The sequence below is a fragment of the Impatiens glandulifera genome, chromosome 9 (genome assembly GCF_907164915.1).
Source record: "Impatiens glandulifera chromosome 9, dImpGla2.1, whole genome shotgun sequence".
In the NCBI taxonomy this organism is placed as follows: Eukaryota; Viridiplantae; Streptophyta; class Magnoliopsida; order Ericales; family Balsaminaceae; genus Impatiens; species Impatiens glandulifera.
In genome coordinates, this window is record NC_061870.1 from 25,941,411 (window position 1) to 25,964,468 (window position 23,058).

The window sequence follows — 23,058 nt, forward strand, 5'->3', positions numbered from 1 at the left end:
CTAATATTTAATTATTATATTGTTATGGTTAAAATATTTTAAATTTATTAGAATCCAACAATTATTTATTAGAATAATTTAATATTTATTACACTATATAAATAATAATTGAAATGTAAATATATATATATATATATTAAAATACAAATAATTAAATTTATAAAAAAATAATTATATTTAAATTATATATCAAAATATAAATAATCTAATTTATAAAAATAATAATTTAAAACATATATCAAAATATAAATAATTTAGTTTATATAAATAATAATTTAAAATATATATCAAAATATAAACTTTATATATAATAAATTTTAAATGTAAAAGAAATAAAAATAAATAAATAAAACTAAGTTTGAATAGTAAACTAGGTTAGTTTGGGAATGAATGAACAAACTAGGTTAGTTTGGGAAAGTGAACGCCAAACAAGGTTACTTTGGGAAACAGTTCATGTATGGAGGCCCCTTGGGTTTACATGTTTATATATGAAGAGAAAAAAGGGGACAATGCCAACCCCACATGAAATTTCATTTGAAATTTAATAAGGATTTTGGGGATCTCACCTTTCATACTATCACAAATTTATACTTAATTTGAAAACAACTTTTGTATCATGATTAGGCCGTGTTCGGTTAGGATTTTTCAAATAATCTAACACACTCGAACATTTTTTCACTTTCTCCCTCATCAATCACATCACTCAATTAATTATCTAAAATACTAAAATATTCTCTATTTTAAATTATTATTTATTATTTATTATTATATATCAATACCCTTTAAGTAATTTTATCAAAAATATTTTCACATACTCAAAATCATCACCAATCATTATTTATTTTCCCCGCTAAATTATTATAATAACCCAATCAAACAATGCCTAAGAATATGTACATTTCAAAACTGAATTTATTCATATATTTAATGATTTCTCTTACGAAAATAGACCATCTACCTATTATGTAGATAGCAAATTATAGATTGGAATGTTGATTTCTTAAGGCTTGTTTGTTTGAGAAAAATTAACATAGATGTATACATCCTTTGGTAAACCTCTTTGATCCTTGACAAATTTCGGTCCAATGATGAAGCTACATTTATTTTGTATATATAGAGGCGAATACATTGGACCTGAATTTTGTTATCTATATATATATAATGATGCTTAATTTTTAAAGTGTCCGGATTGCCGGGTCGAGAGCTGTGGTTAATTTGGATACTTGGGTCGGATTGTGGGTTTACCCGTTTTTAAATTTAAAACGGTTAAAAATAAAATTAAAAATGCTAGAGGTATGTTTCGAACTTGCAACTTAACAAAACAAATACAACTCTTTAACTAACTAGGCTACAAAGACTTTATATTTTAAATTCAACACCAAATTTGATAAACGCGGGACGTTTTAACATTAATATAAGTTCAACTTTTTAACTAACTAATCTATATAGATATATATAATGATGTTTAATTTTTAAAGTGTCCGGATTGCCGGGTCGAGAGCTGTGGTTAATTTGGATACTTGGGTCGGATTGTGGGTTTACCCGTTTTTAAATTTAAAACGGTTAAAAATAAAATAAAAAATGCTAGAGGTATGTTTCGAACTTGCAACCTAATAAAACAAGTACAACTCTTTAACCAACTAGGCTACAAAGACTTTATATATTAAATTCAAACACCAAATTTGATAAATGCGGGAGGTTTTAATATTAATATAAGTTCAACTTTTTAACTAACTAATATATAATAATGTTGAGTAAATGGATACTTGGGTCGGATTATGTGTTGACCCACCCATAAATTTAAAACGGTTAAAAATAAAATAAAAAATGTTATCCGTAATTTTTTTCACGGTTTTTTATATTATTACTCGTGCAAATGCACGGGCTAAATACTAGTTATTAAAAAAAAATGAATGTTAATGCAAATCATGGACTTTATTTAATAATGAAATGATAAATTTAATAAAATAAATAAATAATTGTTGACAAATAATATAATAAATTATTTTTCACAACTAGGACAAATGTAATACATTTTTGGCCCAAAATTTTAAAGCAGCAGTCACCATAGAAGTGATTGTGGCCCAAAATCTTAACTAGCTAAGCTTAGTTTGCAATAATATATATTTATTTTTCTAAAGTCACTTTAGAGTTTAGATGCAAAATGATGTTTTATGGAATGAACCACTTTATTTTATTTCTTTTAAATGATCTCAAATTCATTATCACGAAAACATGAGTTTACGCGTTTTCAACTAGAGAGTCTCCACACTGAGTCATTCTAATTAAATTGAGATTTTGATGAAGATAAGAAAAAAATACACAAGCACTTAGTTAGTGGGCTCGCTTCCAACGTGACCCGAGTGATGTGTGGTTCGGTCGAATTGGGTCATGTTCTTGACCAATTCTCATAAGATTTTGTGAGTTTATCGTGTCTCTTCTTGTTATAAACTAACTGTAATCGCAATGCAAAGTCGAGTCGACTATACAGTAAGACATACTATGCAGTGACCTAGAATCCCTAAAAAAAAACTTACCAAGATTTGAATTCATGACTATGAGAATGTGGCATTTTAATTGAATTGAGATTTTGATAAAGAAGAAATAACAAGCACTTAGATAATGAACTTTCACTTCCAATTTGACTGTCCTAAAGTAAAGGTCAGTTATGTAGCCACCTAGGGCCTAAAATAAGATAATTAAAAAAATAAAAATCTAATATTTTTTATAAGATTTAACTAACTAAACTACAAAATTATTACAAGTTAAATAAAACATAGAATACAAAATTATTTTTTTCTCTACCCCAAACTTCAGGGTCAGCCCTAGCACAATGTAATTCAAAATCACAATGTAATTCAAAATCATTTATATGGTCCGGATGATAAAATGTTACACCCAGAAGTAAAAGCAACTATCTATTTTCCAAATAAGAACAAAAAAAAAACAGAAAATATGTATGGGGACGGTTTTTTAATTGATAAAATTGCTGTACATTATAATGAGAAAAAATGTTGATCTTCAAGCTTGACTAGTGGCCAGCCGAGCTTGACCCAATCCCTTCGGATCGCTCACCACTTTCACCCGAAAAACAGCCTGCATAAAAACAAGTTCAATGAATGGAGAGTTGAAAATCAATACAAAAATGAATAACCCCAACAATGCTCAAACCTTCTTATCCGAGCCAAACTCGATTTTATCGGTAGGGTGAAATCGAGTAGGCAAATTCGAAGGCAGACGATATCGCCTCTCTTCATTACTGTATACAACGTTATAAAACCACAATTATAAAATGGAAACATGTTAGATAATTCGAGACATGCATTTTAAGACGACCACTTACTCTACTATCCAGGTACCATATTCGCTCCTTAAATCTGTGACGAAAAATGCGCCATTTTTACAGCTTATCCGAGCATGCGTCTCCGAAACCTAATCATCATCAAGATGAATTTTCTTTCAAAGAATCAAACAATTTCATTATTCCACACCATATTAAACTAAATTACCTGGGGAGAAGGTACTATAACAGATATTCCTGGATAATCCTTGGGCGGTTGGCTCCTGCCAACAAAATCGTATGAAAATTAAACATTTGTACAATCGTTGTTGAGTTTGTTGTTGAGTTTTATTTTAAATAATCGCATACCCGAATATGAATGGTCTTGTCTCATCTCTACTCAAGAAAATAGGACTTTGACCACCAGCATTCACATTTGCATTAGGAAATAAACACCACCTACAACACCAAAGAATTGAGCAATTCTACAATGACGATAATAATGGCGACAAATATGTTAAATGTGAAACAAACTTACTCCCCGCTGATGGCACGCTCAAGAGCATCGTCGTCTTCAAACCATTCTCTCAATTGATCATTCGCCTATTTAAAACACGAGGATTTTGAGTTTTTTCAAGCATAGAAAGAAAATCATTTAGTAATAACATACTTTGTCTGTTAGCCTACAAGACAACGGTCTCCCTTCAAGCCTTGATCTGCAATAACCAAATTATTATTCAACTAGCTAAGATTTAATAAATAAATACTAATAATAATAATTGATTATGAATCTCACCCATTACCACCAAGAACCCAACTCAACATGAGGGGCATACCAAGATCAATAAAAAATCTTCCTCCAACTCTCCCAGGGTGTGGAATCCGAAACTTCGTCAAAAACTGCAAAATTGGCATCACGAAACTTCCCAGTCGATACAATTTCAAAAGATAATTGTTAAACGCGTGAGAGTGAGTGAGATCATACCGACAATGGACCGAGTCCTACACCCAAGTATGCCTTATAAGTTGAAGCCATAATGGCAGCCATTCTTGCCAATCCATGAATAACACTCACTCGAATCTTTCTAGCACTTTCATATCTAGAAAAGAAAAAGGAAAACTATCAATCAATTGAATCAAAATCTTTTCCCCCTTTTTATTTTACCTTCTTAAACAATCTGCTGCATCAATTGGAACTCTTGTTTCGACACTACGATTCCAGGCTTTTTCAAGTTCCAATGCTAGTTGATAACCATCCTCAATAGCCATACACCCTCCTTGACCCAAATTAGGCTGCATTGCATGAACCGAGTCCCCAAGTAAGGTTACTCGACCTTTACCCCAAGTAAAAGTCGGGGCACGATCATAAATGTCACGTCTAAGAATTGCTTCCTCTTCTGTTGCTAGTAATAAGTCAGACACATTTTCACACCAACCGCCAAATATCTCCAGCAACCTTTTCTTCATACCTGTCAAAACAAGAATAACATTCGATATAATTGTGTTTCCAAATTGGACCGTTTATGAAATAATGTTTATATTCTATCTATTACCCTCAGGACCATCGACACCGCCTGCTGGCTCATTGTGGAATGCATACCACTGCATCTTTCCAGCGCCCACATCCGATGAAACAAAGTATTGTTTGTGGCCAAGGAATACACGATAGCTTCATTACGAAAAGAAAATTGTTTCATAACATCAAATTATTAATTAAACAGGAATAGAATAGAATAGTATACCCGACAGTATCGATGTCAGCAGGAACAAAATCTGCGATGCCAGTGTAACAAGTGTAGCCCGAGTATGTCGGGTCAGTTGATCCAAACAGGTTTTTCCTCACCTATTGGAAAACAAACATTGTATTAAGTAGATGAATGTTTTTTTATTTGGTTGGTTTAGTTCATGAAGGAAAAAGGAACAACCTTTGACCATATTCCATCTGCACCAACTAGGACATCCCCTTCGTATTGCTCTCCACTCTCAAGAACAACGGTCACCTGATTTTGTTAGGGAAGAAGACGAACAAAGAATCATTAATCAAATCAAATCAAAATTGGAAGAGTTTATTGAATTAGTTTATACCTTATTTCCATCATCTTTGAAATCAACAACATTGCTTTCGTTTATAATGACATCCTTCCCAACAGCACTCGCTAGAATTTGTTGCAGAGTCATTCTGCTGATAACTCTCGTCACCGGAAGTCCTTTTTCAACCGCCGGAGTAAACGTGTCGAACTTACAGTACCTGATCATCATCATCAATGAAAAATTGAACACCAAAAAACCCACCATGCATATCTGTTAATTTCTTGTTTAAAATTAGAGAGCTGAGATAGAAGAACTCACCAATTCCCGGAAATTCCATCGACCAGACCGTTAATTCGGTCGCCAGTGATGCATCCAGCATCCATAACCTCATCTGCAACCTTAGTATCAATGGCTTCCAAAGCTGCCAATGCATTACTCTGTATCTGAATCGGTCCTCTGTACTGACCCTCTCCTCTAATGGCACTTAAATCCTTCTCGAACACAACCACATCAAACCCCTTCTTTTTTGCCGCTAAAGCAACTACCAGCCCACCAATTCCGCCGCCAGCCACCAGAATTCTCGGTTTCTTCCAATTCTGGTCGGATTTCCTATCAAGCTCTGATCTTTCCTCTGTTTTCACTTCGTCTATAACAGCTGCTCTCACCTTCGAAACCCTATTCTTCAAATTCCCGCTGAAGCAACAATTGTGTGAATCAAGATGGAGGCCTTTAGGAATGGGAGATGAAAAATGGGTTTTAAAGACAAGGGTGGTCGATGGGTAAATCAACCCATGTAACATAGCGCAAGAAGCCATGGTCGATGCACAAAGTACAAATCGATCTTCTTCTTCTTCTGTTTTCTATTAGAGAAGTAAAGAGAGATATGAGATGGGTTTCTTTCCTTTGGGCTTGATGGGTCGATCAGAGGAAGAAGAATGGATAGAGAATTTGGAGAGAAATTTGGCAGTGGCTTTGTTGTGGTCGCGATTTTGTGTGGTAAGTCAGCAAATCTAAAACACCTTCTAAGAGACGTTAGGACAGAAAGGTGACATGTGTAACTTCTTTTATAAAATATCAGCCAATTATTTCAATACACATATTTTTAAAAGTTGATTATTTGAGGACTCAATTTTCTTTAATTAATTTGGTCTAGATTTTGGATAGCTCTTGAGAATCTTTTAAAAAAAAAAAGTGGGTAACCTAGATTATTTTTTATAATTATTTATTTATTTTAAATAAGTTTATTTGTTAGTCAATCAATTTTATTTTAAAGATAAACATCTTTCCATAAAAAAGAGTAAAATATAACTTTTAAAATATCAAAATTATTTAAAAATAATATTTTGTTATTATTATCCTCACAATCACAATGGCTTTAAAACAAATAAAGTAAAAATTGAGAGTTGTTTTATTTTTACTTGATAGAAACTATGTGACTAAATTAGATAAAAAAAAAAAAAAAGTAGAAAGTGGATAAAAAGTGATTTTTTTAAAAAAAAATTCAATTATATAATTTTTTTATAAATAAAAAGGTCTCTTTATATTTATAAAATGTTTATCCTAAGCAATTTTTTTTTTCACTTTTCATTTTGATAATTTAAAAAAAAGGTTCATGGTATATATTTTAAAGTATAAGGGATAATATAAAAATAAAAATAAAAATATTTTTGACCTTTCAATTAAAGTTGTGAATTATTATTATTATTATTTTATTATTGTTTATTTAATTTATAATTAATATTATTTTATTTTTCTAATATTATATTTATCATTATTTAATATTCTTAATTATTATAATATAATAATTAATAAAATTTTGATTTAATATTTAAAAGTTAATTGTAATATATATTTATTATTATTATTAATATTAATAAATATAATAAAAAATTAATCTTAAACTGTCATTTAAAATAAATTTAAAAAAATCTTTAAACTTGAGTTTACAAGTGAATAAAAAAGGAAAATTAATTTCCTTCAATTATTTGAATTGCATAATTTTAATCTTTAAATTATTTATTTTTTAAGTAAATCACCTATCAATTATATTTAACAGATTTAACTAAATATATATATTATTTTATCTATACAAATATATATTATATATTTTATTTTTTATTAATTTTTATATTTATATATATAATTATTAAATATCTTATATATATATATTAAAAGATAAATTATTTAGTCATTTTTCAACTACTCACCTACTTTTAATTTTAAAATTATTTTTTAAAATATATATTATATATATAATCAATAATTATATATATTATATAAATTATTTTTAAATTTTGTTATATATATATAGATAAAAATAAATAATATATATTTTATTTATATATAAAAAATATTTAATAATTATATAAATATAAAAATTAATAATATATATATATATATATATATATATATATATAAAAGGTAATGATTAAAGATACTATATATAAAATTAAACTGGTATAAAATGTCTTGGTGAACTTTTAAAGCATGAATATGCAATTTATTTTAAAAATAATTTAAGGATTAAAAGTAAGTAATTGAAGTAATTAGATAGTCAATAAATTAAAAAAAGAAATTAAAATTCATCTACAAAGACAATAGAAGAATTAAGTGGAGAGAAAATAAATAAACTCATAATTAATCATAATAATTGTAAAATATTTATTATGTAACTTATATTAGGATTTGTTTGAGAAAAGAGTTTTTTTTGGTTTTATCCTAAAAAGTCATTGTTTGGTAAAAATTAGAAAAAAAATTGATTTTTAAAATTTGAAGATTAATTTACCATTTGACTTTAGAGGATATGGTGTAAGTGAAAGAATGATGGTTTAGAGAGTGGATTAAATTAGAAGGTAATTTTGGTATTTAAATGATAAAATTATTTGATTTGATAGTTGATAAAATGTTTGGATTTTAGTATAAAAACTGAATTTTATCCCAAAAACCCTCTCATTAAACGAGTTCCTAAATTTATCAAATAATGATAAGAATTCTTGTGGCATAAACCAACACATCTTCTTGAGGATATTTGGTATACAAACAACAATAGATAACTCCACTTTAAATTTGTGAAACATTCAACCAAAATACAATTAAGTAAAAGTTATAACATGAAAGAATGAAATGAAAACGTAACAAATACAACACAATCTCAAAATTTTATGTCAAAGTTCTCAAATATATATAGGTGAGTTAGACTAGACCTTTGTCAAGTGCATCACATTTATGAATGGTCTATTTCTCTATTCTTATTATAAAAGGTTTTTCAGTGGACTAGATAATATTTGCTTTTTTCCTTGTCTGTACTCATTTCAACATCCAGGATTATTAACATATATATTATAATAAATTAATTTTTTTATTAAAAATAAATTCATTAGAATAATAACTGCTTCCTTTAAAAAAAATAATAAAAAATAAAACCAGAGGCAACTCTGGAATATACAAATGAATTTATTGTATTCTAATATTAGAGATGTGATTTGAACATCTAACTAAATGTACTGTACACATAAAATATGCATAGACAAATGAATTAAACACCAAATAATTGAGTGGCATACTTTCAGTTATAGATGTTTTTCAGTTTCACTATATTCGACTGTGGTCCTTTTTATATATCTAATATGTTATAATGGATTTGTCTAATAAATTGAATTAGAATATAATAAATTTCAAATTTAAATTAAGAATTAAAGTGAGTTCTAATGTTTGATTTTTTTATATCTAAATATAAGTCTTGATTTCAAATAATCTAAATATAAGTCTAAATATATGCTTTGAGTTGAAGCGATGGTCATAACGGTGATATGTCGTGTTAGTTCTCCTTAATTAAAAATATATAAAATTAATTACTATTAAAATAATTTGTTTAGGTGTTTATTTATTCTTTCATAAATTATAATAAATATAAATATAATATTTAATATGTTACATTGATATTTTTTTTTTTAATTTATATTACAAAATTATTATATCTTCTACACGTTCAAGATAAAAAGAGCCAAAAACTCATGGGCCGGGCTTCTCTCATTGTTTTTTGGATGGGCAATATGGTTAATTAAAAAGCTTTTCAATTTATCTTCTTTACAGAATTTTATCGTCTATGTATCCCTTTTCTCTCATAAGAAAGGATAAAACAATCATTTATTTTAAAAATAAAATAATAATAATTACACTTTTATCTTTTCTTGTGAGAGGGAACATGGAATATGTGAAGCAAATATTATAGTGTTTTGACTTGTTTTTATTCTAATTTTTCATGTTTCTTGTTTAAACAATTCATTAGGGTGGCAAACGAGTTGAGCCAAATTGAACCGTTCGAGATTCAAGCTTGGTTTGAGCTTTTATATTAGAGCTCGAATTCAGTTCGAATGTATTTAGTTGGGCTCACGAGCTGTTCGAGCTCTTTTACAATTTAGAAAAATGCTTCTCCTTAGATGAAAAGTTTTACCTCTTTTTTTTTTTATTAAATATTAATACATATTAGAACGGATTGTGAAAGATGACGAAAATAATAATAAAACACAAATTTAACATGATTCATTGATGATATCAAAACAGAGATTACATCCAAAGCTGCCCCTAAAATTTGAGATTCTTAAACAGAAAAAATTATTCTTATTTTTTTAAAAAATTGTTATATTCTATAATATATTGAAAACATTAATAATTGTATATAATACTTAACATAAGTAAATTAAATATTATAATAAGTGAATTGGTTAGATTATATTATGCGTGAATGGAAGTCTTAATTTTTTTTTAAAAGTTCAAGGGGTATTAGACAATGTGACTTGTCTCTATTCTTGTTTGTCATTGTCATGAAAGCAATTTCTAGAATGATGAAGCTCACAAAACAAATTAAGTGGTCTCATCAAAAGAGTGGATTGTGAGGGCAAGTATGTCTCTTTTTATAATTTTTTATTTTCTTTTCGCCGACGATACATTGTGCATGTTACAGGTCTCACACAAAAATGTCAAGCATATGCGAGATATTTTATGGTTATTCGGAGCATGCTCTGGATTGCTAGTCAATATCACTAAATCTAATTTTTATTCTCGGACTCTATTTCCACTAAGAGTAAAACATATTTGGCAAGTATTATAGGTTTTGGTATTAGTACATTTTCATTTAATAAGGACCCGATTATCTTAAAAATAAAGAGAAAGTCACATATTTAGAATAGTAAGATGATTTTGAAAGGGGTCATTTGATCCTTATTAAAAGTATAGATACCTACTTTTATGATGTCTTTGTTTCTTAATCTAAGATGGTAACCTTGAAAATGGAAAGAATTGTGTACAAATTTCTTTTGGGATCCTCTAAGTCCTCCTTTAGTCATTTGGTGAGTTGAGATAAAGTGAAGAGAGTCAAGGATAAGGGGGCTTGGGAATTAGAGATTTGGTTTCATTTAACAAAACTCTTTTGTCAAAATGGTGTAATAGATTCTCTTCGAAGTCTAACTATTTATGGGATGAAATGATTAGATATAAATATGAACATGATTGGTTTGAATGGTTCATTAAAGATAGCTTTTGATTAGTTAATTGTAGTGTTTTGAGAGACATCTCTACTATGTGGAACTCTTTTCGTGAGTAGTGCAGATTTTCGGTTGGCAACGGTTCATCGATCAAATTATGGGACGATGTTTGGTGTAGTGTCAGAAGTCTTGCCTTGTCATTCACAACCCTCGCTTCATCAATAATATGTAGAATTGAATTGTTGAAGGCTATGATTGATTAACAGTTGAATAATTCGCAAGTAAAATTTGATATAGGAGAAGATTTAATGTTAAAGAAGACATCTTACATTAAAGAATGTTGCTCTTAATAGGCTTAAAGTGGTGATTCCTTCTTTGCGTGATATTTGATGTTGGTAAAACATGGATTTCCTTAAAGTTGGTCATTATTATACATTATTTGCAGAGATTGCCCCACATGACTTTCTATGAGAGAAGTTGTGAGATTCTTAATTCTCTTCAAATTTTTTTTTATGGAGTGACATTTATAGAGGGATCTTAACGGACGATAAATGTATTAAAAATTGTGCATTATGGTTAGTCGTTGTAAAATATGTTACGAAGAGGTGAAGACATCATCTCACATAATTTTCATTGTAAATGAGTGGCTGCGATTTAAAGCCTACGTTGGAATATGAATGGCATTGAATGTGTGATGCCTGAGTTAATCGTCGATTGTTGTGATGTCTGCATAGAAACCACGAGCTCGATTAAATTGAGTCGATGAGTTTCATCCCAATTATTTTATGTAGAATATAATATAATATATCTGTAAGATATTATCACAATATAATAAATTGTGATAATATCAATATTATATTATATTATTATATTAATTTCCTTGTAAGTTTAATTATGTAAGATATTATCACAATATGATAAATTGTGATAATATCAATATTATATTATATTAGTTTCCTTATAAGTTTAATCTAATGTTTATATATTAGACATAACCTATGTAACTCTATGACACATCATTCAATATCATTCAATACAATCTCCTTCTATATTTTAACATGGTATCAGAGCTCTCTCGGTGAGAGGTTTCGTTTTTATCCTTCCGCTGCCTCAATTAATGGTTATTTTAGCCATTACTGGAGGGCTCTAATAATGCTCTATTTATTTTTATTATTATTATTATATTTTAATAATAATTTTTTTTCTTTCAAATAATTTTGTTGATGATCTTATTTTTCTTCGCCAATCACAATCTCTGAGTTTTTTTTCCAGTTGTTGCTTTATCCCAATAGTCAATGCCCATATTTTTATTGGTCTTAATTCAATCATATGTGTTTATGAACGTTATTTTGTCAACACACTACCATTCTTTTGTTAAGATGATTTTTTTTTTCAGGTGTTGTTTTCTATTCCCATATGACTACCTTCTTCGCTGGTTTTTATTTTAGGCAACATATTGTCATTCAATTATTGGATGGATCTCGAGACTCACGAGTAACTTCAGAGTTTTTTTCGGTTGTTGTTTCACCCAACATTCAATACCCATGGGATTTACTTTCTTTACTAGTTCTTTTCAGTCAACACACTACCATCATATAGTTTGATGGATTTAAACCGCTCACGAGTTTCTGAAGCTTGAAGAATACATCATCAATAGTTCAACATCTCGATCGTTTTTAACCTCAAGTTGTTCAAAAAAATTTCATCTTGAGTTTGAGGAGGGATGTAGAATATAATATTATATATCTGTAAGATATTATCATAATATAATAAATTGTGATAATATTAAATATTAATTTCCTTGTAAGTTTAATTATGTAAATATTATCACAATATGATAAATTGTGATAATATCAATATTATATTATATTAGTTTCTTTATAAGTTTAATCTAATATCATATATTAGACATAACCTATGTAATTCTGTGACACATCATTTAATATACCATTCAATACAATCTTCCTTTCTCCTTAATTCTTTCATGCTACTAAAGAAAGAAAAATTGTATTGAATGGTATATTGAATGATGTGTCTTTGAGTTACATAAGTTACGTCTAATATATACATATTAGATTAAACTTATAAAGAAAATAATATAATATTGATATTATCACAATTTATCATATTGTGATAATATCTTACATAATTAAACTTACAAGGAAATTAATATAATATAATAATATAATATTGATATTATCACAATTTATTATATTGTGATAATATCTTACAGATATATTATATTATATTCTACATCCCTCCTCAAACTCAAGATGGAAAAACTCTTGAATACTTGAGGTTAAAGACGATCGAGATGTTGAACTGTTAATAATGTATTCTTCAAGCTTCAGAAACTCGCGAACTGTTAAAATCCATCAAACTACATGATGGTAGTGTGTTGACTGAAAAGAACCAGCGAAGTAAGTAAAATCCCATGGCCTTTGAATGCTGGGTGAAACAACAACCGAAAAGAAGATCTAAAGTTACTCGTGAGTCTTAAGATATCCATCCAACAATGAGATGACAATGTATTGCCTAAAATTAAAACTAGCGAAGAAGGTAGTCCTATGGGAATAAAATGGTGGGTGAAACAACACTTAAAAATAAACACATCCTAACAGAAGAATGGTAGTGTGTTGACTAAATAACGTCAATAAACACATATAATTGGATTAAGACCAATAAAAATATGGCATTAACTACTGAGATAAATCAACAACTGAAAATAAATTCAGATGATTGTCGAAGAAAATAAGAACATCAATAGAATTATTTGAAAAAAAATATTATTAAAATATAATAATAATAAATAGAGCATTATTAGAGCCCTCCATCAATGACTAAAATAACCATTGATGGAGACAGCGTAAGACTAAAAACGAAACCTCTCACCGAGAGAGCTCTGATACCATGTTAATCTAAAGAAAGAAAGAAATATTGTATTGAATGGTATATTGAATGAGGTGTCTTTGAGTTACATATGTTATGTCTAATATATAGACATTAGATTAAACTTATAAGAAAATTAATATAATATAATATTGATATTATCAAAATTTATTATATTGTGATAATATCTTATAGATATATTATATTATATTCTACATTTTATGTTAGACTATTTGGTTTAAAATGAACTGTATTATGTTCAGTTATAGCGGTCGACCGATGTGTTTACTCCACAACATTATTATTATTATGACGATTGGAAAGATCATTTTAAAAAATTGGTGGATGCGGTCAGTGAACTCATTGATATTCTTGAAAATCTCCGAGTTCGTTAAAACTTGATTTTATGTTATGTATGTCTATTAGTGAGCAATTTGGTTTTTGTTTTCATTATTGCTCCCCAATGGTTGATCGCGTTGTGTTTAGTGACAATGTGAACATTCATGTTATATAATAATAGTTTAGGATTATAACACGAGTTTATATAATACGTTGTCTCTCGAAATCCTAATAGATATAAAATTAGACTGAAAATGATGCTTTCAAGGCAAAATCTTTCTAAAGTACTTAGTTGCACATTTAAATAAGCCCAATACATAAATAATAATCTTAATAGATATAGAATCCTGAAAGATATAGAATTGGATTCGCTCATTAATAAAACTCAAATATCCAAGTCTACACAAATATATTAATAAAGTTCACAAAATCATAAACGATTCTTGAAACGAATTCACGAGTCTATAAATGAATTTCTAAACATACATGTTCACAAGTTAACTAGTCAAATATCTAAAAATTATAATTATATTTCATCACTACAATTAATCATGTCTTTTATTATATTCATTATATATAGACCATCTTCTTTATATTTCTCAAGCATACTTTAAAATAAATGAAATGATTTTTTATTAATTAAATATAATTTGCTCTAATTTAATTATGAACAATACTTAAATATATTAGAGAAAAACAAATTAAATTATTGTGTTTAGGTGTATTTGTTGTCACACTACTACTACTTGCCATTCTTGTGTATCGATTACAAGACTTTAAAAAACATTGGATTCTTGTAAAAAGATAAGACAGCAATTTTTATTCAATTATGAACCCTAGTTTAGTTTATAAAAAATATGATAAAGAAACATCACGAAAAGGTTATATGAAAAGTCAACTTACACAAATCTGGTAAATAAATTAAGAAACATTAATGCCTGAAAATGAGCAATTAATATTCGATTTGAGGGAAATTAACAGTCTTTTTTTTGAAAATAAATAAAAAAAAAGGCATGAAAACTGGGAAATTAACAGTCTCTTTTTGAATAATGAATGAAGTTTCAAATAAGAAATAATGGGTTTTGTTTGTAGATAGCTAAAGAACAAAGTCGATGAAGGGCGGCAGCATTATCCAATGACTATCTCTCTCTCTAGGAAATCAATCACATGGAATGCCTTCGGATTCGGACATTATTACTACATTAGACATCGTATGACACCATAGGTCCTCACCCATGTGACCCAAATCAAATCTCTCGTGGCGTTTTCCCAAACACCCTTCCTTGTGAACGAACATACATTCATTCATTTCTTCATTCCCATCCCAATCACTTTGAATGCTACTGTTCTCTCTATCATACCAACTTTTATCTTATTAGCCACCCCCCCACCTGCTGATTCATCATGTTTTTCTTCAGGTAAATTCTCCATCGAACTAACTCGATCTTCAACTTGAACAGATTATAGGGTTCTGGTTCTGTTCTGGTTCTGGGTTCTGGGTTCTGACCATGTTTCAGAAAGTATGAACAAAAAAACCAACCCATCTGTTCTATTGCTGGTCAGGTTAATGGTCCTACCATTCTTGTTGTTAATGCACTTGTGTGATTAAAATGGACTGTCATCCAGTTCACAATTACCATTTCTCTAATTCGTACAATTTTTCTTTACATATGTCAGGAATTTGTATCTATGTTCAAAACTGAAACCAACAAATCTAACCAGTGTCTAGGGTTAGTTCGAGCAAAATTGGGTATGAAGTTAGGTCAAATTAACCAAGATTAGCTGGAAACAGGTATACCCACATATCATTAATCTGTTATACATTAATATCCGCCCTTAAAGATTTCATTTTTATTCTCTCAGACCAAATTGTGTTTTAATGGATATGAGGAGGAATTCGTTAGCTTGTCGAAATTTAGGAACTTATACTAGCCCAGGAACACCTGAATATCATAACCAGGACATTAATGGAGGAATACTACCGAGAGGATGGAGCTCCGAAAGAGTGACGTTCTCTACAAACAGTGGTAGACGCCATACAAACAGCGTCTCTGCTTTAATGCCTCTGAGTAGTGGAAGAACTCTGCCATCAAAATGGGACGATGCGGAAAGATGGATTACCAGTCCGATTTCTGGGTTTATTGGAGGAAGAGTTTTGCCTGCACAAGCTCAGATACAACCCATGTCAAAAAGCGGTCCACTTGGTGCTCAGGACGAAGGATTCTCGAACTATTCTCCGTTTACAACCGGTGTTCTTGTAGCAGATGGTCTTTCAATTCACTATAGTGGCCGTCATGGTAATGGGGTTTACTGTAATCCTCTTCATAATGTCGAACGCCATGGTTGGTCAGATTTGTTGAGCGATAATGGAACAGATGAGAAGATTGACGGAAGCAAGGATGATCATGATGATGACGAAGAGGGTTTGGTTTCGCGTGTTGTTTCTAGGCGTGATATGGCAACACAAATGAGTCCTGATAATAGTAGTAAACATTCTTCTTTTTCTACTTCCCCACCAGCCATTCTTACCATTGATGATGATAAGAATAATAATAATAGTGATTCTTCAAGAAAACTCGAAATCAGAGATGTGCAGGTTGATAAAAGAGCTAATCATGTGACGAAACAGTCAAAAAAGTTGAGAAAGAACAACAATTTGGCTAGTGATGATTTAACTTCCTCTTGGGAAATTGCTGAAACAGAAAAGAATATTTCTAGGTAATGTTTTGAATTCATTTTTAATCATTGTTCATGGTGATTGAGTTGATGTTTAGTTGTAGATTCCAAAGAGAGGATGCCAAAATCACTGCATGGGAGAATTTGCAGAAGGCAAAAGCAGAGGCTGAAATCAGGAAGCTTGAGGTTTTGTTTATGTTTATGTTTATGTTTTTAGATTGGGTTATCGATGTTCTTTTTCATGACAAGTAACAATTCAGATGAAGCTGGAAAAGAAGAGATCATCTAGGATGGATAAGATCTTGAGCAAACTAAGAACTGCTCAGATGAAAGCCGAGGAAATGAGGAGTTCTGCATCTTCCGACATTTACACAAGTCAGGCTGCTTCCCCACCAAAGAGAAGTTTATTCAGTAGGCATTTCTTGAAGGCGAATGTTTTGGGCAGTTGTTTCGCATCTCGTGTGCTTTGACCTTAACCACCTCACATCAAAATATTGAATTTCACGGGTCTGCCTTATTCTGCAAAATGATTTAGATTTTAAACATTTTCATGTTGTCAAAGATTAAATGTGTTAGGATTTTTGTATTTGTTTCTCTATGCTATGCAGGTTCTAGCAGCCAGATTGTTATGCAATTCTGGGCTTTTGCAGATTCTGCGTCGAAAACCATTCAAAGGCTTAGATGCTCTCGTTTTGATGCAGATTGAACAACACCATCTTCTAAAACTCCCTAGTCCTAGTGTATCTAAGTATTATGTCTAGTTGATGATTTTGACATGGTAATTCAAGATTTTATCAAATTCAAGCATATATTTTGGTTTGGTAAGGTTTCATTCCTGGGAAAGGATTCAAATAAACCCTATTTGATGTATATAAATAAAATGAGCTCACTAATAAACTCTAATTTGTCTTGATCACACTAAAGGAACAAAGCGATTTTTTGGGTTAAAATTATGAGCCCAAATGATCGGTTGTTGGGTCGAGATTGATAAATTTATGTTTAGCCCTACTAGGTCGTTTATGCTTATACTCAATTCTGACGTTTTTTTTTTTTTGGGAAATAAAAATGGGACAACTATTTAATCAGGCTGCATGTTTGAACTCAGAATCTTATGATAAGTATCCACCTTTTACTGTCACTAAGTTAGAAGAGAGAATGACTTTATTACGTTATAACTTATACTCAATCGAAATGTTTTTCTAATTTATAGATTATTTACATGGGCTATATACATATTCTATTAATTTACATATTTCTGTTTGGCCTTTCGAATCTTCTCTTAATCTTTTATCAGAATTACTATAAAAATGCCCAAGCCCAACAAGATATAACCCTATAATGAAAGATAAATAACATTAAAAATTTTCATGGACACAAACAAAATATTTAATTTGTTTTTGACAGAAAAAGAAATAAATAATTGTCATCAAAGAAACTTGTCCAACATTAAAAAAAAAAACTTAGAGCTAGACTCATTTATTAAAAAATTACAATTAATGAGAAATTATTTATATTTTCTTTTACTCCTTTAAACATTAGAATAACTTGTTAATATTATTAATGTTTATTTTGTTGTTATAGAAAAATAAATAAATTTTGTAATATTTTTTAATAAAAATTGGTTTGATTTGTAATGTACATTGTCAAGAGAATTGTCCGAATCTGATACCTCTTTAGTCCTCCCCTTGTTATTCCTTTTATAGGTTTATTATTTATATAATTTAATAAAAAATTAACTAAATCACATTATGGGTTTCATTCTACTAGTACAATCTATTTTCTTATTCATCTTTGGCCCAAACAAACAAAAAATATATAAAAAAAAACGGGAAGTGTGATATTTGGGATTTGTTTGATATTTGATTTTTTAAGATTTAAAATATTATTTTGTATTAAATATTTAAATTTAATAAAAATAAAATAGGAACGTTTAGATATTTTAAATAATAAATTAAGTTATTTTACGGTTATAATGATATAGTAATTTGATAAAAAAATATTTTTTAAACATATCCTTTTCAATTAAACCAAAATAAATAAATTATATTAAATTTTTTGAAATTTTTATCATAACCCATGAATAAAAATTTATTTTCTTTTCAATAGTTTGAAAATTCAATTCATCAACTAAAATATCAATAAAAAAATTATATTTTTTTTTTATTGAAAAGTAACTATGAATCAATATCGAGAATTACACGTTACTATATACCAATATCGAGAATTATTATAAATTAAGTTAAGGACAAAAACTGATACAAATTTAAAGGATGAAACTATTTAGAAGGGAGAAAAATAATAAAGTCTTAATAACTAGATCAATGAAGTCATGTTTATTAAGATAAATCCTAATTGTAGCCCCTCTTTGTGAACATATTTAGCTCTTAACACTATAAATGATGTTTTTGTGTTTCTCTCTTAAACTTGAATTTTCTAGCTCCTTTCAGATTTTTCAATAATCTTCTCAGTTCATCTTTAATCATACATCAATTCGTCCTCTCAAATAATCGTCATAATCTTTTTCTTCCATATCATCATCTATCACCAAGTTTTCTCAATTTCTAAAAGATGGGTATTTCCACGAGCGGAGTCACACATGGGTTAGGGTGGGTTCCAACCCCTAATTTAAAATAATGTTTGGATAATTGGATTAGGGTGAGCTCCAGCCCAATTAAATTACAAAAATAATAAGACAAATTAATGAATAAACAAATCTCTCTTCCTTTTACACATTGATCCATTTGATCGAAAAAAGTTTAGCCCAATTAAATTAAAAAAATAAAATAGGGCAAATTAATGAATAAACAAATCTCTCTCTCTTCCTTTTACACATTTATCCATTTGATCGAATGATCAAACTTCTTTCATCCATCAAATCTTTCAAGTACAGATGATCGATGATCGTTACCGGAGGAACTAGGAAGTGGAACTAATGTTATGCATTGCTGAGAAATTATATCATCTAGATTTTGAAACCTAAAGACAACTTTAAACTTCTTAATGTTGATCACATCTATCAACTTGCTGAGAAATTCTATCATCTAGATTTTAATGCACAAGATTTGCACCACTTGAGAACACAATTGACTCACTATGAGCTAGCTTGACATACCCGTTAATGAAAGATTTCAGAATTTATCAACTATTTCTGAATTATGTCGAAGATTAGTTGAGACAAATAAGTCAAAAACCTACTATTTGATTGATAGGTAATTTTATCGTTTGTTATAATTTATGAAATATAGCTATATTGTTTACTTATACTAATATGTTTATTTAATTGGCAGGTTGATTCGTCTTGTTTTAATTCTTCCTGTTTTTACAGCTACTACGGAACGAGCATTTTCAGCTATGAAGCTCGTGAAAACAACTCTTTGTAACAAGATGGAAGAAGAGTTTTTAACAGATTCTATGATCGTCTATATTGAACGAGAGCTGTCTGAAAACATTGATAATGATACAATAATTAAAAAAAAAATTATTTTAAGAAGAATAAAAGGACACAACTTTAATAATGTGTATGCTAAATGTTTTGAATGTACTGTTTTGTTTCATAATTTAATAAAAAATATTCATATATCTTTTATTTTATATGTTTGAATTTAAAAAAAAAACGAAGCATAGAAAGTTTATCTGAGGTGCAAGTTGGAGTCAGACCCATGTAATTTTTCATCATGACTCCATGACTCCGCTCCTGGGTATTTCTAAGGATGGATTTTTCGAGCCTCAATCTGACTCTAGAGTGTACCTCCCCCTCCCACCTCTCTCTTAGAACTTATGATATTATTTTTATAAAATTTAAATTTTAAATATATATAAAATTATTAAAATAATTTAGTCATTTAAAAATTAAATTAACATAACTTTTTATCTCTCTCTATATTCAAATAAACAAAATCAAACAAGCACTTGGTGTGATATTAACTTGGCATGAATCTAGAAGAGAATTGAGTACAATGGATGTAGACGGTTTGACTATGTCTGTAGAATACAATGGAAAGATCATAACATGACAACTACTACTACTTTATATTTGTCACATTCATTCATTCATTTCATTTATATATAGACTCATTTAATTAATGACGCCTAGCTCCCCCCGACTGAGACGGTTCCTTTCCTTACACCACCGCCCCACCCCTTTTGTTTTAAATAGTCCATTTTCATTTATCCAAAAAAATACAAAGGATAAATTAATTCCACTAGCCAGCAGACTGTGTCACATTTTAAATATCACCACCCTTAGTATCAAGACTAGCTAGCCATCTGTCGGTCGTGTTAGAACTGTTGGTTTCATGGGGTGTGATTGGAATACTGACATATAAATATATTATATATATGTAGAGATAGATAGATAGATGCGATGAACCGAGTAAAAAAAATGAAACATATATTCTTGATGTTTTCTTTCCTCAAGTCAGATTGAAAAATGGTGGTGTTGGGAAGCTAGTGAATATCCCACATGGGTGTTTTCTTGGCTTAGATAGATTAAAAAATTGACAATTTCTACGGCTAATTTTTTTTCTGGGCTATTTGTTAATTAAGATTGTTAGTATGGGGGGAATATATAATAAAAATGAATTAATTAATAGGATCCATGGATGGATGAGGAACATGGCAATCAAGTGATGCAGCATTGGGAGGCAACCACCCACCCCTTTCCTCTCTCCCATTCTTCATTTGCATGCATGCATGCATGCCTGCCATCGTATTAATGCTATTTATATTTATATGCTATATGAATATGATGCTACATTTTAATTTTAGCTAGGGACAATATAAAATCAATTCTTATTATTCATTCTTTTTTTAATCCAAGTTAATCATGTAGCTCTATATACTAATTAGATTTTGTAACCCCATTATCATTATGGGAAACATATATAGAAATCGTATAGGAGACTTTTTTACTAATAGATTGGTACAATATTGAAGTTAGGGAGATTTAGGTTTAGGGGTTTATGAATATATATATATATATGGGTTTGAGCATAATATAATGAAAAATTTAGGGAATCTTAAACTTAAATGAAAGAAAAAAAAAAGAAAAATAAAAATGCACACAAAATATGGACCCGTTTATCTTAAAAGTCATTAGACTTGTTAATATATTATATGTTTTAAAAGATTTTGATACATAAAAGGTTTAAAAGAAATAATTGGGGAGAAATTTGGAATTCAAATATGTTGTTTAAGATTTTGTGTTACACTTTGTACTACCTTCACAAAAATTGATCATTTTATAGAATAAGTTAAAAGTAATAAAGAGAATAAAAAGTGAACATGTTTTGTGAATGTGATATATAATGGAACACAAAATCTAAAAAAAAAAAATTTGATACCAAGAATTTGGAAAGGAAATATCGTGCGTCTGATTGGCTGAAAAATAAAAGAATTTCTTTATTTTCTCTTTTTCCTTAATTCCGGCATAAAATCCTCTGTCCCCACAACCTCCTCCTCCCTCTTGTATCACTCTCTCCTATTTTTTTTCTAAGTTAATTAAGTTAAAACGGTAACAGTTTTAACATTTGACACACATTGGTACAAAAGATCTTGTGATCTCCAAATTCTCTCCTCTATTATCAAAGTTTAATATGTAATACATTTTTTTTTTTGAACTTAAATTTCAAAATCTACTACGAGGAAATATATAATATCGTCATAATTTCAATAGTTTCAAAAAGTGTAAGATCTTGTATCAAATTAAAAGGCTTAACTAAACAATTTGAACCTTCATAAATCAATGAGAAGGAGGTAGCGAGTTATAAGTTTTATGTAACTAGAATTATATACTATATTTATTTTTTAATACATAAAATTAATGTTAAAAAATCTCAATATGCAGTACATATTAATATCTATATATCATGATCAACATATTACAAATTATTTATTTTATTAAAAAAAAATGATAATCTAAATATGTGATTATTAAAAAAAAGCAAAAAGAAAGTCAATTAAGAAATCAGGAAATAAAATGATATTAATTCTGAATATTTTGTTTTTTTAATAATATATATGATTTAATTAAAAGTATCTCTCATGAATTTTGGATATATATATATTAATTCGTAAATATATCATTATAATTTACGGGACATTCATATTTAATATATTTGATCTTAGGGTATTTTCTATTTTATCCCATTTTTTTAAAATATAATATATATATTTTTTTGTTCTTAAAAAATATATATATGATATTAGTTATTATGATTTACTTTTTCAAATGATTTAAACATTATTTTTTGAAGTGATAATATTTTTATTAAAAATTTATGGTCAAACTCTAGACATCCATTATCATATCAGAGATTAATCATTGAGAATAAATCTTTAAAGAGCAGAAGTAGAAAAAGA

General features: G+C 28.8%; 2 protein-coding genes across 5 annotated transcripts; one reads left to right on the forward strand and one right to left on the reverse strand.

The window, feature by feature from the left end:
* Window positions 1-2,854: 2,854 nt before the first annotated feature.
* LOC124913922 (zeaxanthin epoxidase, chloroplastic) lies at window positions 2,855-6,282 on the reverse strand. Of its 2 annotated transcripts, none has more exons than XM_047454358.1 (15): window positions 5,630-6,282; window positions 5,366-5,528; window positions 5,206-5,280; window positions 5,023-5,123; window positions 4,834-4,949; window positions 4,446-4,749; window positions 4,266-4,380; window positions 4,077-4,180; window positions 3,951-3,996; window positions 3,819-3,883; window positions 3,650-3,739; window positions 3,510-3,567; window positions 3,344-3,432; window positions 3,172-3,259; window positions 2,855-3,096 (listed from the first exon to the last, which is right to left on the reverse strand). In XM_047454358.1, the coding sequence occupies exons 1-15, from the start codon at window positions 6,124-6,126 to the stop codon at window positions 3,022-3,024; spliced, it is 1,986 nt and encodes a 661-aa protein (XP_047310314.1). In that variant the 5' UTR covers window positions 6,127-6,282; the 3' UTR covers window positions 2,855-3,021. The 2 variants fall into 2 exon arrangements, with proteins under 2 accessions (XP_047310314.1, XP_047310316.1); XM_047454360.1 differs by having other exon boundaries at window positions 3,510-3,564; window positions 5,630-6,281.
* An 8,894-nt stretch (window positions 6,283-15,176) lies between these two features.
* Window positions 15,177-17,530, forward strand: LOC124914852. 3 transcript variants are annotated; one of them, XM_047455468.1, is made up of 6 exons: window positions 15,177-15,440; window positions 15,700-15,814; window positions 15,886-16,740; window positions 16,803-16,884; window positions 16,959-17,205; window positions 17,307-17,530. In XM_047455468.1, the coding sequence occupies exons 3-5, from the start codon at window positions 15,902-15,904 to the stop codon at window positions 17,166-17,168; spliced, it is 1,131 nt and encodes a 376-aa protein (XP_047311424.1). In that variant the 5' UTR covers window positions 15,177-15,440; window positions 15,700-15,814; window positions 15,886-15,901; the 3' UTR covers window positions 17,169-17,205; window positions 17,307-17,530. The 3 variants fall into 3 exon arrangements, with proteins under 3 accessions (XP_047311424.1, XP_047311425.1, XP_047311426.1); XM_047455469.1 differs by lacking the exon at window positions 15,177-15,440 and adding an exon at window positions 15,467-15,585; XM_047455470.1 differs by lacking the exons at window positions 15,177-15,440; window positions 15,700-15,814 and having other exon boundaries at window positions 15,865-16,740.
* Window positions 17,531-23,058: the final 5,528 nt, after the last annotated feature.

What these genes read in the sequence shown, in the direction of transcription:
- LOC124913922 (XM_047454358.1), bottom strand. Translation starts at nt 6,126, where the DNA reads ATGGCTTCTTGCGCTATGTTACATGGGTTGATTTACCCATCGACCACC. An exon ending in CAGATGGAATATGGTCAAAG is followed by an intron (nt 5,124 to 5,205) that starts GTTGTTCCTTTT and finishes GTTTTCCAATAG; the next exon opens with GTGAGGAAAAACCTGTTTGG. An exon ending in GCTGACATCGATACTGTCGG is followed by an intron (nt 4,950 to 5,022) that starts GTATACTATTCT and finishes TTCGTAATGAAG; the next exon opens with CTATCGTGTATTCCTTGGCC.
- LOC124914852 (XM_047455468.1), top strand. Translation starts at nt 15,902, where the DNA reads ATGGATATGAGGAGGAATTCGTTAGCTTGTCGAAATTTAGGAACTTAT. An exon ending in ACAGAAAAGAATATTTCTAG is followed by an intron (nt 16,741 to 16,802) that starts GTAATGTTTTGA and finishes GTTTAGTTGTAG; the next exon opens with ATTCCAAAGAGAGGATGCCA. An exon ending in CTGAAATCAGGAAGCTTGAG is followed by an intron (nt 16,885 to 16,958) that starts GTTTTGTTTATG and finishes GTAACAATTCAG; the next exon opens with ATGAAGCTGGAAAAGAAGAG.